General features: G+C 49.4%; 1 protein-coding gene across 1 annotated transcript in view; it reads right to left on the bottom strand.

The window, feature by feature from the left end:
- Positions 1-11,671, bottom strand: part of LOC144762983 (putative G-protein coupled receptor 139) — an 84,715-nt gene extending 73,044 nt beyond the window's left edge. The window contains exon 1 of the mRNA XM_078648296.1: positions 11,602-11,671. Coding sequence (XP_078504422.1) covers positions 11,602-11,671 — 70 coding nt within the window. The remainder of the gene's footprint in view (positions 1-11,601) is intronic.
- Between the last annotated feature and the right edge of the window lie 1,590 nt (positions 11,672-13,261).

A 13,261-nucleotide genomic window follows, 5' to 3' on the forward strand; every position in this document is an offset into this window, starting at 1 on the left:
CTTAACCATGCATTCCACGGAAATGTCCGTCAAAATTGTCCTCACTTACTCACATGCGCCGATATCGAAGAACCGTGACCCAAATTCACCGCCAACAGGCGCCATACACGTCTTGCGCCGGTCAAAGGAAACAAACCACCACCAAAAATAGCCGCACTGGACGCCATTACCCTTAAGCGCCGGACATCACACCATGGTGTCCCTAAAATGGCCGCACCCTTCAGCCATTACACACGTGCACCAGGATAGTAGTAAGCAACTGCAAGGAACCAGGACCATCCCCACGCTTGCCCATATATGCATGTATATTAACAAACCACACTGCGTTATAGAATCGCGCCGTTCTTAGTCGTTGGGAGACTGGTGACCCAAGTGTCAGCACAACAAACCTACAACAGACATGCCGCGAAAGGCCCGAGGATGGCCGACACCCAACAATGGTAAGACTGAATGATGTGCTCGGAGTGAATACACCGATGTCGCAGAATTTTAAATATACCCATAATGCGAGTAATAAACTGAATTAGCGCCGCGGTCGGAAGCATGCCACAAGCAACCACAGCCGCCGCGTTATGGATCCGAATAGCCCGGGGTTAGTGCAATGAAAATGACTCCATGCCTCTTACAACCGCCCCTACGTGACAAGTCCCGGGCCGCAACCACAACATGCCGAAGATGACTCAGTTTCCCCCGGGGCGGAAATCAGCATAGAACTGGCGACGCCCGCCTGTGAACACCTCGCACCAAGATACCCGCGGAGCTGCGCTCAGCACAATACGACACCACCCGTGCTCCAGCCGAACTCCCGACAACTTGCCCCACAATAAAGATGACCGCAACCCATATGCGCAATACTTATTGCCCCCAGAAGTGCGAACCCGCCCGACGCACCCGCTGCTCTACCCAGGATGCGCTTGAACCCGCTTGAGCCGCGACGTGACAATACCACCGGCAGCAAAGGCCTCCACGCCCACGGGACGAGACCAGCCGACTCCCCCGGCAGCTACCGCACCTGCAGGAGACCCCTACTGCCATCACACCAAGCACACCCGTTACTTGCGCGCAAACCAGCCACTCAGAAAGTGCCACGATTCAACAGAGTCAAGCTGAGGTAGCGGTATGAATCTATCCCCCGCGCCCGGGTGCTGCTTTGTTCGCGCCCCCTCACAGACTTCAAACCTCGGGACCTGCTGTTCTCCCGCCGCGTAAAAAGGGGGGGGGGGGCGCAATGCAAACTGGTGTATCCCGCAATAAACAACGCCGGGCAAGACTCACCGCACCGGAAGACGCCAACAAACACGACGCCAGACCATCGAGGTGCCCCCATGGGACCTCGGCACTGAAGGAGACCTCCAGCCGACAGGAAAAGAGAGTCCCTCTCGAGGACACTACCACGCGTCGAGGCAAAAAGAGTGTCCCAACATGGAACAGCGACGTCCGGGGCGGCAAAGAGGCCTCCCCAGCAGGGCAGAGGTCTGATGAACTCCAGACGGCTCCTCCCCACCGCCCCGGACGTGCATCACTACCAGTCTCCACCAACCAGGGGAGACTGCCTCAGGAGAGGAACTACTGCGTCATGCGGGGGCGGGACAGCCCTCCGTGACTAGGAGCCCGCCCTCCTGATGGCCACTGCGTGGCCTCGGGCAGGCGCAGAGAGTCATTCTGACAAATGGCTGCTAAAGTTTGAGTTTGAAATGTATATTTTGAGTAATCCGTACTGCAATATCCTGAAACCCTCACAATGAGTACCCTCTTAAACGCGGTGGTAAATATCTCTTCGGGAAATATATGTTCCTGAAAAAACAGTCACCAACGTGTGTGTGCAGTTAATGCCGAAAACGTCGTTTGTTTGAATTGAGTTAGAGAAAAATTTGAAAAATATGAATGAACACAAATACAGTTGCTAGAGTGCCGTAGAGTTAAATTAACACAACAAATTGAGGTCAAATAAGAAAGAGACCAGCCCCACCGGAAGCACCTCAATTATTATCATAGGTCCCTTCATAGAAAAGGAATATAATTGTTTTCTTTCCCTCATTACAGCACAGGTGACCCTATATTTCAAATAGTCTTGGTGTCGGCAATATGTTTTTAAAAACAGTCAGCACTGCTCATAACGACTGTGCGTAGCGCCGTCACGAGTCTGATGGTTGTTTTCCCAAAAATAAAGTGATAAATACGGGTTTTACCGCCAGGACGTCTTAATGGCAGAAATAGACCATAATAACCGGTAGGGCTGGCTTCATGAGCCAATGCTTGTTAAATCAGTGCAAACACAGATGTAAAATAGTGTATTTCAAATACAGATACATGATGGAGAATACCTCATTTAAGGTGGGTGCTATCGGGGCACCCCTAGAAAGAGCGGCCGCCTCCTTGGGAGCGCAGTGTCAGGGGCGCGCCGGGGGTCAAGGGTCAGGGGTCAGGGCCCGGGGAGCCCGAGGCAGCCCTGGGAATGTGGCAGCGCGCGAGCCTGACCTCTACAAGGGGGCTTGGAGGGGGTCTCCACTCAAGAACATTTGGGCAAAAATAGTGCATTCTACAAGACATGTCTCATTATATTTTCATTTCTAAAGCACAGTAAATGATGACCTTTCTGTGCCCCAGGACATGGCAATCTTTGTTGGGGCTCCTAAAAGATTCCCCCAGTCCCACCCTCCAAGCGCCTCTCGTCTCTCCACAGCCCGCTCTCACATGTGTTTTGTTTTAGAGCGCCTCTCATACCAGTGTAGGGGGTTGGAGCGCTATACACCACACACACATACAGAGACAATGAATCATATGAGTGTAAATCAGTGTATAGCAAATGTTACATAAGGCAAAGGGTACTGCAAGGGGCAGGATTCACATGTCATCCATACTGGTGGGCATTTCTTAAGAGTGCCTGGTCTGGAGAGGCAGAAACTCAGGATTCAGAACAGAACACAGTGGGCATGGTTGACTTTAATTATAAGAATTTGTTTCTGCCCAAACAAACCCTTTTTAGCAACAATAGGATAACGGAAGACGTGAAAAAAATATAACCTTCTAACCTGTACCATGCAGTTTGCAGCAGCTCTTTGATTGCAGTTCATAGCTCACTGTGCTATATTAAGAGTGTAACTTATGAACTGCACAGTAACAAAAGGGTCCCTGTGACAAAAGCAGTAACCCACTGAGCTATGTACATAAAATACTGTTCTCTGATCTGCAGGGTACACATTCTTTGCAGCAGGCATATTAACCCTCTGCGCTACCTTATGAGTCAAAACTGCTACTAGACAAAACTCTCATCTCTCTCCAGCAGGTGCATTAATCACCAGAGTTATCTTGACACTTATTGTTGTCTGAAAACTGCTGGATATACAAGGAACTCTGCAGTGACTACTTTCAAAGCTGCTGCGCTGCTACAAAAAGGGTCCTCACTGACATACCCGGCCCCCCACCCTTCCGGTCTCCTGGGAAGGGCCCGGGTCGGCCGGTACGGCCATGCCAGGGACCCTCCTGTCAGACCTCACCCTGGCGTGGCCCTGTTGTAGCCTGTCCCCTGATGAGCGAGGCGAGTTGTCCCTTGTCGCACCAAGGGTTTGAACACACTGTCCCATATTTTTCCTCGCACGTGATTATAAGAAGAAGTGTGGCTCAATGGTTAGAGCGGCAGACCCTGATGCAGAGGTCTGGCCCGGGACCAGGGTTCAATTCCCGCCTCGGCTCAATCTCCCCGGATCTGATCATTCTCGCCTCGGCGCCTATTCTAACCATGGGTCCCACTCTGCGACTCTGGGCACTAGCTTGCTTAATCTCCACAACGGCCCCAGCAGCGCTTGGATGCCTGGCTTCACCTTGGGGATGCCCAGGAGTGGACATTTCACAGGGAAAAGCCAGGAAGGGTTCCACAGCGGTATGTGTACAAGTGCCGAGATACCCTCATGGGTCTATTCGTGCGCTATACAAATACTACTACATTTACATTTACATATTTTTGACCATGATGTTAAAAAAGTGAGTGACGCCGCGCGGCTCAAGATGTTGACTAGAAATGTCGCCACGATGTCAAAGTCTGCGCCATGCGTCGCTTTCTATGGTCCCAGCCTCTATCATGTCTCATTCATCACAATTCAAAGTGGTACCCAAGGTGTGTGCTGCCAGCCTCCAGGAGTGACTGAACTAAAGACAGGCCCGCCTCGCCAGGGACTGAGGCCCAAAACCACTGGGGCAAGGAACATCTGGCGGATGGCGGGCGGCAGGTCAGGGGCAGTCACACTGTAAATGCATATTGCATACTTTGTATGGAATAAACCTGCAGCAATATTTTCCCAGAAACAAAGTTGTCTTGTGTATTCATTTATTCATGCATGCTCAGACGGTGGGTGGGGGTAAGTTGCCGATGATGGCACGATGACCCACGGCCTGCCTGCCTCAAAGGCCTTGTTGACACCCGTCTCTCTGCCAAGCGTTCAGTCCGGGTCCAAGCGGGCACCCTCTTGGTGACCGGAGGACTCTCATGTCAGTGCTTCATTTGATTCAGCACGGGCACTTTAATGTCAACACCGGCACTTATGACAGTCTGTCACCTGGAGCACAACAACAGGTATTTATTAATTTAACACACCTAAAAAATGATTAATGCCACCCAAGCCATTCTCATACCTGTGGGGGCCTAGAATAGTCTGAATTGTCACAATTGGAGGAGTGGGATGTTTTCTAGTTGGGTTGGCACTGACATTGGCAGCGCTGGCAGGGGCAATGGAGGGTGTAAGATACAGTCGCCTCCTGATGAGGGCCCGGCACTTATTTTTTCTCAAATTAAACGCTACTCCAGGTGTCTCTGAGGTTCCACCAGGCGCGCAACACCCATAGGGCTGAAAGGGCTTCAGCCTCCCCCCCAGCCCCCACCCCAGTTGAGTGTCTCAGCCCGGAGTGCTGCAGCTCGGGCTGCTGTGGGCTTGGCTGGGCAGTGTCTGGAGTTTTCTCTCGGGCACGCCTGAGTTTTTCACAGGTCTTTAACCCCTTCACTGCGGCGGCTATTCCGCCGCAGCGCTAAGGGGGAGGGGGGGCGCGCGGCGCTCACACGCTGGGGACAGAACCGCTCCGTCATCAGCCGCGGTTGGGCTGTGCTGATGACGTAGCGGTTTCGTCATGGCCCCGCCCACTCAATAGAACGCGCCGCGCAGGCGTGAAATCAGCGCCGCACAGGCGCGTCGGGCGGGCCATGATGGGACCGCTCCATCATCAGCACAGCGCCACCGCGGCTGATGACGGAGTGGTTGTGTCATCAGCATCGATGTGGTTAAAGACCATTTGCATAGTTACATACCATTGTAAACTGGTCATCAAGGCTTCTTTTTTTCTGTTTTTCATACCCCCTGGGCCCCCACTCTGCCTGTTCCTTACATTTGGATTTTACCTTTACTGCTGTAGGGTGAGAATGCTTTTCATAAAAAAAATATAAAGTAGGGTTGCCAAAAGAAAAATACCAGCCATTTGTTGTTTAAAGAGCCTGCAAAGGCCTCGTCTTGACATTAGATAGGGTTATAAATAAAATTGTATGTATTCTTTTGGAATGTGACCTTTCTGTCCTTGTTCGCTTTAATTATCAGTCGTAGATCATTCAGGCAGCCCTGGAACACAATTAAAAATGCTTTCTATTTATATTTTCTGTTCCATGTTTGCACAGATAAGTGCTGAAAATAGGCTTTAGGTGACTTCATATTTTTGTACAGTCTGGGACATAAATATGATGAGCTGGCAACCCGAATCATAAGACTGGAAGTTTGTTGCAGGATCAGCACAATAGTTATTTCCTCCATCCCCGATCCCTGAACGCAAACCTGCCTTGGCAATTGAGTCGGACGAGCCACGGTGGAGGGGGTCGGCGTTGGGAGGGGTTGCACGTGGAAAACACTGCAGCTGTTTGTGGTACAGGCGGGCGATATTGCAGCACTGCGGCAAAACCGGGCCCCTCTACCAAAAATTACCCCACCTGTCCAAAAACAGCCCCCACCCTTCTGGACCAGCAAGAAAACAGCTGGTGTCCGCTACGGCCAGTCCGGACCTGTCCCTGAATAATGCCATAATAGCAATAGTTTAACTTATATCCGAAACCATAGTATGCTGAGTTAGTTCAAGTGTCTGGGAATGCGCCCTGCATTCAGACCACTCACTCCTCATTCTCACCCTTCACTTTCACACTCACCCTGCACTCACAGTGATCACCATGCACTCACACCACCCGCTCACCCTGCACTCACAGTGACCACACTACACTTATGCCACTCGCCATGAACTCACACAGTTCTCCCTCCACTTACCCTGCGGTCACATGAGCACACCGCTCACCCTGCACTCACAGTGATCACACTGCACTCACAAAGCACTTGTGCTGTTCACTCCTGTACCTCACCCTGCAGTCACACGAGAACACTACTCCCCCGCACTCATGTGACACTTCACTCACCTGTCCCCTCATTGCTCAACCTGCAATCTCACTCAAACAAGCCCATCATTAACCATGCAGTCATTTATCCCACTCTGCACTAACATACACACCCAAATTCACATGGTCACCTCACTCACCCTGCAGTCACTCCTCTCACCCTACTCCATCGCTCACCGTGCACTCACATGAGCACTCCTGCCACCCACACAGTGCAGAGAGTGAATGTGGCTGCTACAAAGAACGTGTACCATGCAGATCACAGAACTAACAGCCTGATTCATCAAGCCGAATTGCGCTCGCAAAGAGCCAGATTCTGAGAATCTGGCCCTTTGCAAGCGCAATTTTTGCATTTGGGATTCATCATCCCAAATGCAAAAATCGGTAATTGCTAATTTGCTAAATTGCGAGGAATTACATTCAAGGAATCTCTATTTGAGATTCCTTAAATGCAATTCATCAACCATTTTTAAATTGCTAATTCGTAATTTCGGGCCGCTATTTACCGCGAGGTCAAACCTCATGGTAAATAGCGAAAACTTAGAAAAATGCTTTTAAAAGCATTTTTCTAAGTTGCATGTTGCACACACACATGTCCTTCGGACATGTGTGTGTGCAACACCACTGTAAATTAAATTTCAGGGGTGCTACAGGGTGTCCTTTGAACACCCCTAGCACCCTTGAAATCGCTATCTTATTTGCGAATAGCAAATTGCTAATCGCAAATTTGCTAATCGCAAATAAGGAATGTGTAGGAATCGCAATTTATTTAGCGATTCCTACATGAATCCCGTTTTGCGAGTCGGTAATAGCGATTCCTTATGAATCGCTATTAAAGACTCGCAAAACACGGCGATGATGAATCAGGCTGTAAGTGTGAGTAAACTATGAATAGCACTATAAAAAAATGAAATGTTTGTCAGAAAGGAGCTATAGAGAGATGAGGTGCATTGTTGGTGAGTGGTGGGGAGGGAACTCATGGAGAAGGAGGAAACGGGGGAGGGGCACCAAAAAAGACTGTTGCACCGTGCGCGACCAGTGCTAGGGCCTGCCCTGGCTGGGCGTCTTAGCCCCCCACCCCAAAGTTGGGTTCTAGTTGCGCCCCTGGGTTTCACGCACTCCCACCTCCCGCTGCTGCGTGTGCGCCCTGAAGCTGACATTCTGGTAGTGTCAACTGTCGACGCTATATAAATCTAATGAAATAACATTACATAGAGTGGGTAATGCTGTGTGGTGGGTGCGTTACTCCCCTTCACTCCCCTCTCATGGGACACAACTCTCGCAGTCAAGTCACCAGCCCTGCTCGCCAGAGGGCTCTCGGAATAGCCAGATTCAACGTTTGTGAGTTTGAAGCATCTTTTCATGCAGGACAGTTCTCGATGTCAAGTCAGCCTATTAGTTCGTGTCCATTATTGCCCCTCAAATGATGAAATATCTGTTTAAAACTGCCGCGCCCCCTCTCAGTACCCCCCTTTGGATAGTGAATAGTCATGTTCCCCTTTTCTCTAGAATGTACCCCAGCCCATTCCCAACCCCCCCCCCCCCATATTTTCAACTCTGCCTTTTAACATCGTCTTGGAGAATGCGTACTTGATACCCTCGAGTCTTATTCTTGAATCACTTTCCAGAGGAGAGCACCTGCGATCACACTCACGACCAGGGCGGCCTTAGGGCGGTGCGACCGGTGCAGCTGCACCTGGCGCTGACTTTAATGGGGGTGCTGTGTTAACTTATGGGTTTAAAAGCAGTGAACTTCTTTGGGCGTCCAGCAATTTCAGGCAACAATAAAAATGTGAAGTTAAGTCTGGTGATTAATGTTCCTGCTGGTGACAGATCGGAATGTTCTCTAGTGGCAGTTTTGACTCATCATAAAGTAGCGCAGAAGGTTAATGCACCTGCTGTGAGGAACTTGTGCACCGCCCAGATCACAGAACTGAGTGTGAGTGAACTGTGACAAGCGCTTTAAAAATGAACTGTATTTCAGGGAGGGGCTATGGAGAGCTGGGCACTGCTGGGGGGTGGCAGTGAGGGGATTCGTGGAGAGGGGGTGCCCACGGAGCGGGCGTCAGTAAAGACAGTCACCCCAGCACCCTCAGCGCTACAGCCGGCGCTGCTCACAAGACCCGAGTAGTGGGATGCACGTCACTGCACAGACTTAACCCCTGGTCTTCCGATTACACACCTTCTTCCTCTGTGAAACTACTGCACGTGGAAAACACGCGTGGCATACAAAAGACATAAGATGCAGCCCACGGAGCGCAATAAATGTGACAAATGCTGAAGAAAGGGCGGGGCCTAGTGACCCACACGTGAAACACACCCTCCTCCCACCCACCCCCAGCGATGGTAATAAATAGCATATTGCATTTCTGTATGTTATATAGTAGCCAGCCGCGGCCCGTGGAGGGAGTTTTGGTAGGGCAGAGAGGCGGGGTGGGGGGTGCTAAAAACCGGAGTATGGATAATTGAAGGTAAGCCAACAATTTAATTAATAAAACGATTTTCGTAGCGCGCCCTGCATCACATTTTGCGATGCAGGGCACGCTACGAAATTCGTTTTATTTATTAAATTGTTTACTTACCTTCAATTATCCATACTCCGGTTTTTCGCACCCCCCACCCTGCCCCTCCCCTGCTCGCCTCTACGCCTCACCAAAACTCCCTCCGGGCCGTGGCTGATAGTAGCTACAATTCTGTTACTTTAATAGAGGGAAGTAGAGGCTTACTAACCAAAATGTAATCATTCCTAGAACAAGTATGATGCATATTAGAAAAAAAAGTGTATTCAAGCAGGTCAGGGTTACAAGTTTTCCAAACATCAAATAACAGACGAGAGGCAATGGTTGGCTCTGTTACTTTAACCCCTTCTGCGCGGATGACAAAGCCAGCTCGTCATCAGCGTTACCTGCGCTGCGCGGATGACGAGCTGGCTTTGTCACGATCAAGCCATTTTTAAAATTTCAGCGCACAGCGGGAATTCGCGGTAGCGCGGAAGCGGTTATAACTTTAAATAAATCAGCTTTGAGAGTTGTAAGCGGCGCTGGACGAGGAAAAGGTCACAGGTAAAAGATGACGAAGAGGCAGAAATGTGAAGAGCGCACAAAGCATACACAAACCGTACACAAAGATCGCAAAAGCACACAAAACACGTGCACAAAGTGTTCACAGAGTACATACAGTGCACACAAAGCGTACAAAGCACACATAAAGTGTTCACAGAGTACATACAGTGCACACAAAGCGTACAAAGCACACATAAAGTGTTCACAGAGTACATACAGTGCACACAAAGCGTACAAAGCACACATAAAGTGTGCACAAAGTGTTCACAGAGTACATACAGTGCGCACAAAGTGCACACAAAGCGTACAAAGCACACACAGCATGCACAAAGTGTTCACAGAGTACATACAGTGCACACAAAGCGTACAAAGCACACAAAAAGCGTGCACAAAGTGTTCACGGAGTACATACAGTGCGCACAAAGTGCACACAAAGCATACAAAGCACACACAAACTGCACATAAAACTTGCACAAAGTGCAGAATACATAAACTGCACACAAAGTGCACACAAACGGTACAAAGCACAATTTCACACAAAGCGAACAAACCACACACAAAGTGCACACACAGCGTGCCCAAAGTGTTCACGGAGTACATACAGTGCGCACAAAGTGCACACAAAGTGTACAAAGCACACACAAACTGCACACAAAACTTGCACAAACCGTACACAAAGATCGCAAAAGCACACAAAACACGTGCACAAAGTGTTCACAGAGTACATACAGTGCACACAAAGCGTACAAAGCACACATAAAGTGTGCACAAAGTGTTCACAGAGTACATACGGTGCGCACAAAGTGCACACAAAGCGTACAAAGCACACATAAAGCGTGCACAAAGTGTTCACAGAGTGCATACAGTGCTCACAAAGCGTACAAAGCACACATAAAGCGTGCACAAAGTGTTCACAGAGTACATACAGTGCACACAAAGCGTACAAAGCACACATAAAGCGTGCACAAAGTGCTCACAGTGTACATACAGTGCACACAAAGCGTACAAAGCACACATAAAGCGTGCACAAAGTGTTCACAGAGTACATACAGTGCGCACAAAGTGCACACAAAGCGTACAAAGCACACACAGCGTGCACAAAGTGTTCACAGAGTACATACAGTGCGCACAAAGCGTACAAAGCACACACAAAGCATGCACAAAGTGTTCACAGAGTACATACAGTGCGCACAAAGTGCACACAAAGCATACAAAGCACACACAAACTGCACATAAAACTTGCACAAAGTGCAGAATACATAAACTGCACACAAAGTGCACACAAACGGTACAAAGCACAATTTCACACAAAGCGAACAAACCACACACAAAGTGCACACACAGCGTGCCCAAAGTGTTCACAGAGTACTTAAAGTGCACACAAAGCATGTACAAAGTGTTCACAAAGTGGGTGTGTACTCAAGCTTTAACTGTCCTCTGCATCAGATCTCCCCTGCAGCCCCCTCCCTCGCCCATGCATGCATTTAATTATTTATTTTTGCGAATTATGTACATAAATGCAACTTACAGGGAGGTGATGTGTGTTTTCATCTTATATAGCCATAAAGCACCCCCAACTGAACTACAAGAAGGAGAGCGCAAGGGCAGGGCCTGTCTGTACTTCATGGGGCCCTAACTTACCTCAACTTCATGGGGCCCTAACTTACCTCAACTTCATGGGGCCCTAACTTACCTCAACTTCATGGGGCCCTAACTTACCTCACCCGTCCGAAGCCTTTTTCAAAGACGACCGGGTGCTCCAGCGGCAGAAAGGAGGCACGTGTTACCTTCTAAAATACACGAACAAAAATGGAATCTAAAATACTAAATAAACAAAAAAGTAACTGCTGTGCCTTCAGTTGTATACCGAACATATCATTGTATCCACAAAAAATAAGAAAGGGCCTACAGGCAGTTTCTTTCACAGAACAGCAGAGTTTAAGTCAAGCCCTCGCTTAGTCCGTCCGTCTGTCTGTCTGTTTTAAACCCCCCCCATCACCCAGGAGTCAGTGTGATGTATTTCCTATCTTTGTATAAACCTCTGTAAGGCGCATATAGGCCTCAAGGCGCCTCGATGCGGAGACGGACACTAGGCGCCATCCGGCTGGATGTGACGAGGCTCACCTGGCATCCCGAACACCGACATGACGGGGTAGAAGAGGCGCTGCACGGTCCGGATCCAGGGCTCCTCCATCTCCAGAGCCTGCCCCACAGCACACTCTCCCCCTCTAGAGCAGCGTGCCGCCCGGACCCCAATGTTCACTATCACTCCCGGTGTTCACTATTACTCCCGGTGTTCACTATTACTCCCAGGGTTCACTATTACTCTCTACCTGAACCCCACCTTTCACCCCCTGTCCGCCTCCCCACTCTCTTTCTAACTCTTTGTGTCTCCCGGTTCTGTTGCTTCTTCCACCCCCCCCCCCCCCCCCACTCCCTCGCTGTCCCGTTCCTCTGCTCTCTGTTCCTCCACCCTCTTCCGCTTCCTCACGGAGCCTCTAACCTTATATGTCTGTCCCCCATCTATTCACTCCTCTATCGCTCCCTCCAATATATCCCCTTTCAGGGCCTCTCCATTAGCGTCGCTCTGGATTGGTGGACCGGGCCGGGGAGGTACCATCATCCGTGGTGTGGGGCCCCCAGAGATCACCACTTGAACCCCCCACCACGGAGACTCATGCCAGCAGACACCTGTGCCGGGGCAGGGTAATTGTCTCTTGGGGGGCTCTGTTCCCTACACGCAGAGCTGAGCAAATTAAGCGAGTTTAAGCAAATTCTGCGTAACCGCCGGGCCCCCGACAGCAGTTCCATCATTAAGAAGTAATTGGCGCCATTACTGAAGTGAGACCGCCAGTGGTGTGACAGGGCGCCATGGTTCCCAAAGCAAGCTAGGAAATTGGACCTCCCCCTGGTTTGGTAGTAATCAGCAGCTATCATTTAGGAGCTGGGGGGCTCAGGCCCCAGAGCCCCGGTGCAGCTGCACCTGCTGCACTATGGATAGCTATGCCCCAGAAGTCGGTAACTTTGAGTGTGGCCTGCTCCACAGATGAACCCTTCCAGGATGTCAAAGATCAGAGGAGAAGTACAGACGAGAGGCCCGACCTGCAGCTAAGGTGCTGAGCTCAGCCCGAGGGTATCTGATCCAATCACATCCTCAGACACCACACCCGGGCTGTGACATCACAGTGGAGCAAGAGATATGGGAAGGTTAACACTAAACACAACAGGGTGAATGTATGACGTTACAACGCATACATTTACAACGCATGCCTTTACAACACATTTTTACAACGCAACAACCCTTACAACGCATACATTTACAACGCATGCCTTTACAACATAGTTTTACAACGCAACATCACTTACAACGCATACATTTACATCACATGCCATTACAACAACATTTTTAAAACTACATGTACAACGCATTCCATTACATCACATTAAATTACATTACATTTAAGGTAAGTGTTGGATAGTGTAGGGGTAAAAATTACTATTCTAACTCCAGGGGGTGCAACAGTAGGGTAAGTGTTGGATAGTGTAGGGGTAAAAATTACTATTCTAACTCTCGGGGGTGCAACAGTAGGGTTAGTGTTGGATAGTGTAGGGGTACTATGTGTTGTAATGGTATGCATTGTAATGACGCAATGTAATGTCTGTGTTGTAGTGTGTGAAAATAACAACCATGGCATTTGAAATGAGAATAAATTCTAATTAGATAAATTAAAAAAGAGGAAGTAGAAAGTCTGTATTCAAAATTTATTATGGACTTTGTTAAAAT

The sequence above is a fragment of the Lissotriton helveticus genome, chromosome 6 (genome assembly GCF_964261635.1).
Source record: "Lissotriton helveticus chromosome 6, aLisHel1.1, whole genome shotgun sequence".
NCBI lineage: Eukaryota > Metazoa > Chordata > Amphibia > Caudata > Salamandridae > Lissotriton > Lissotriton helveticus.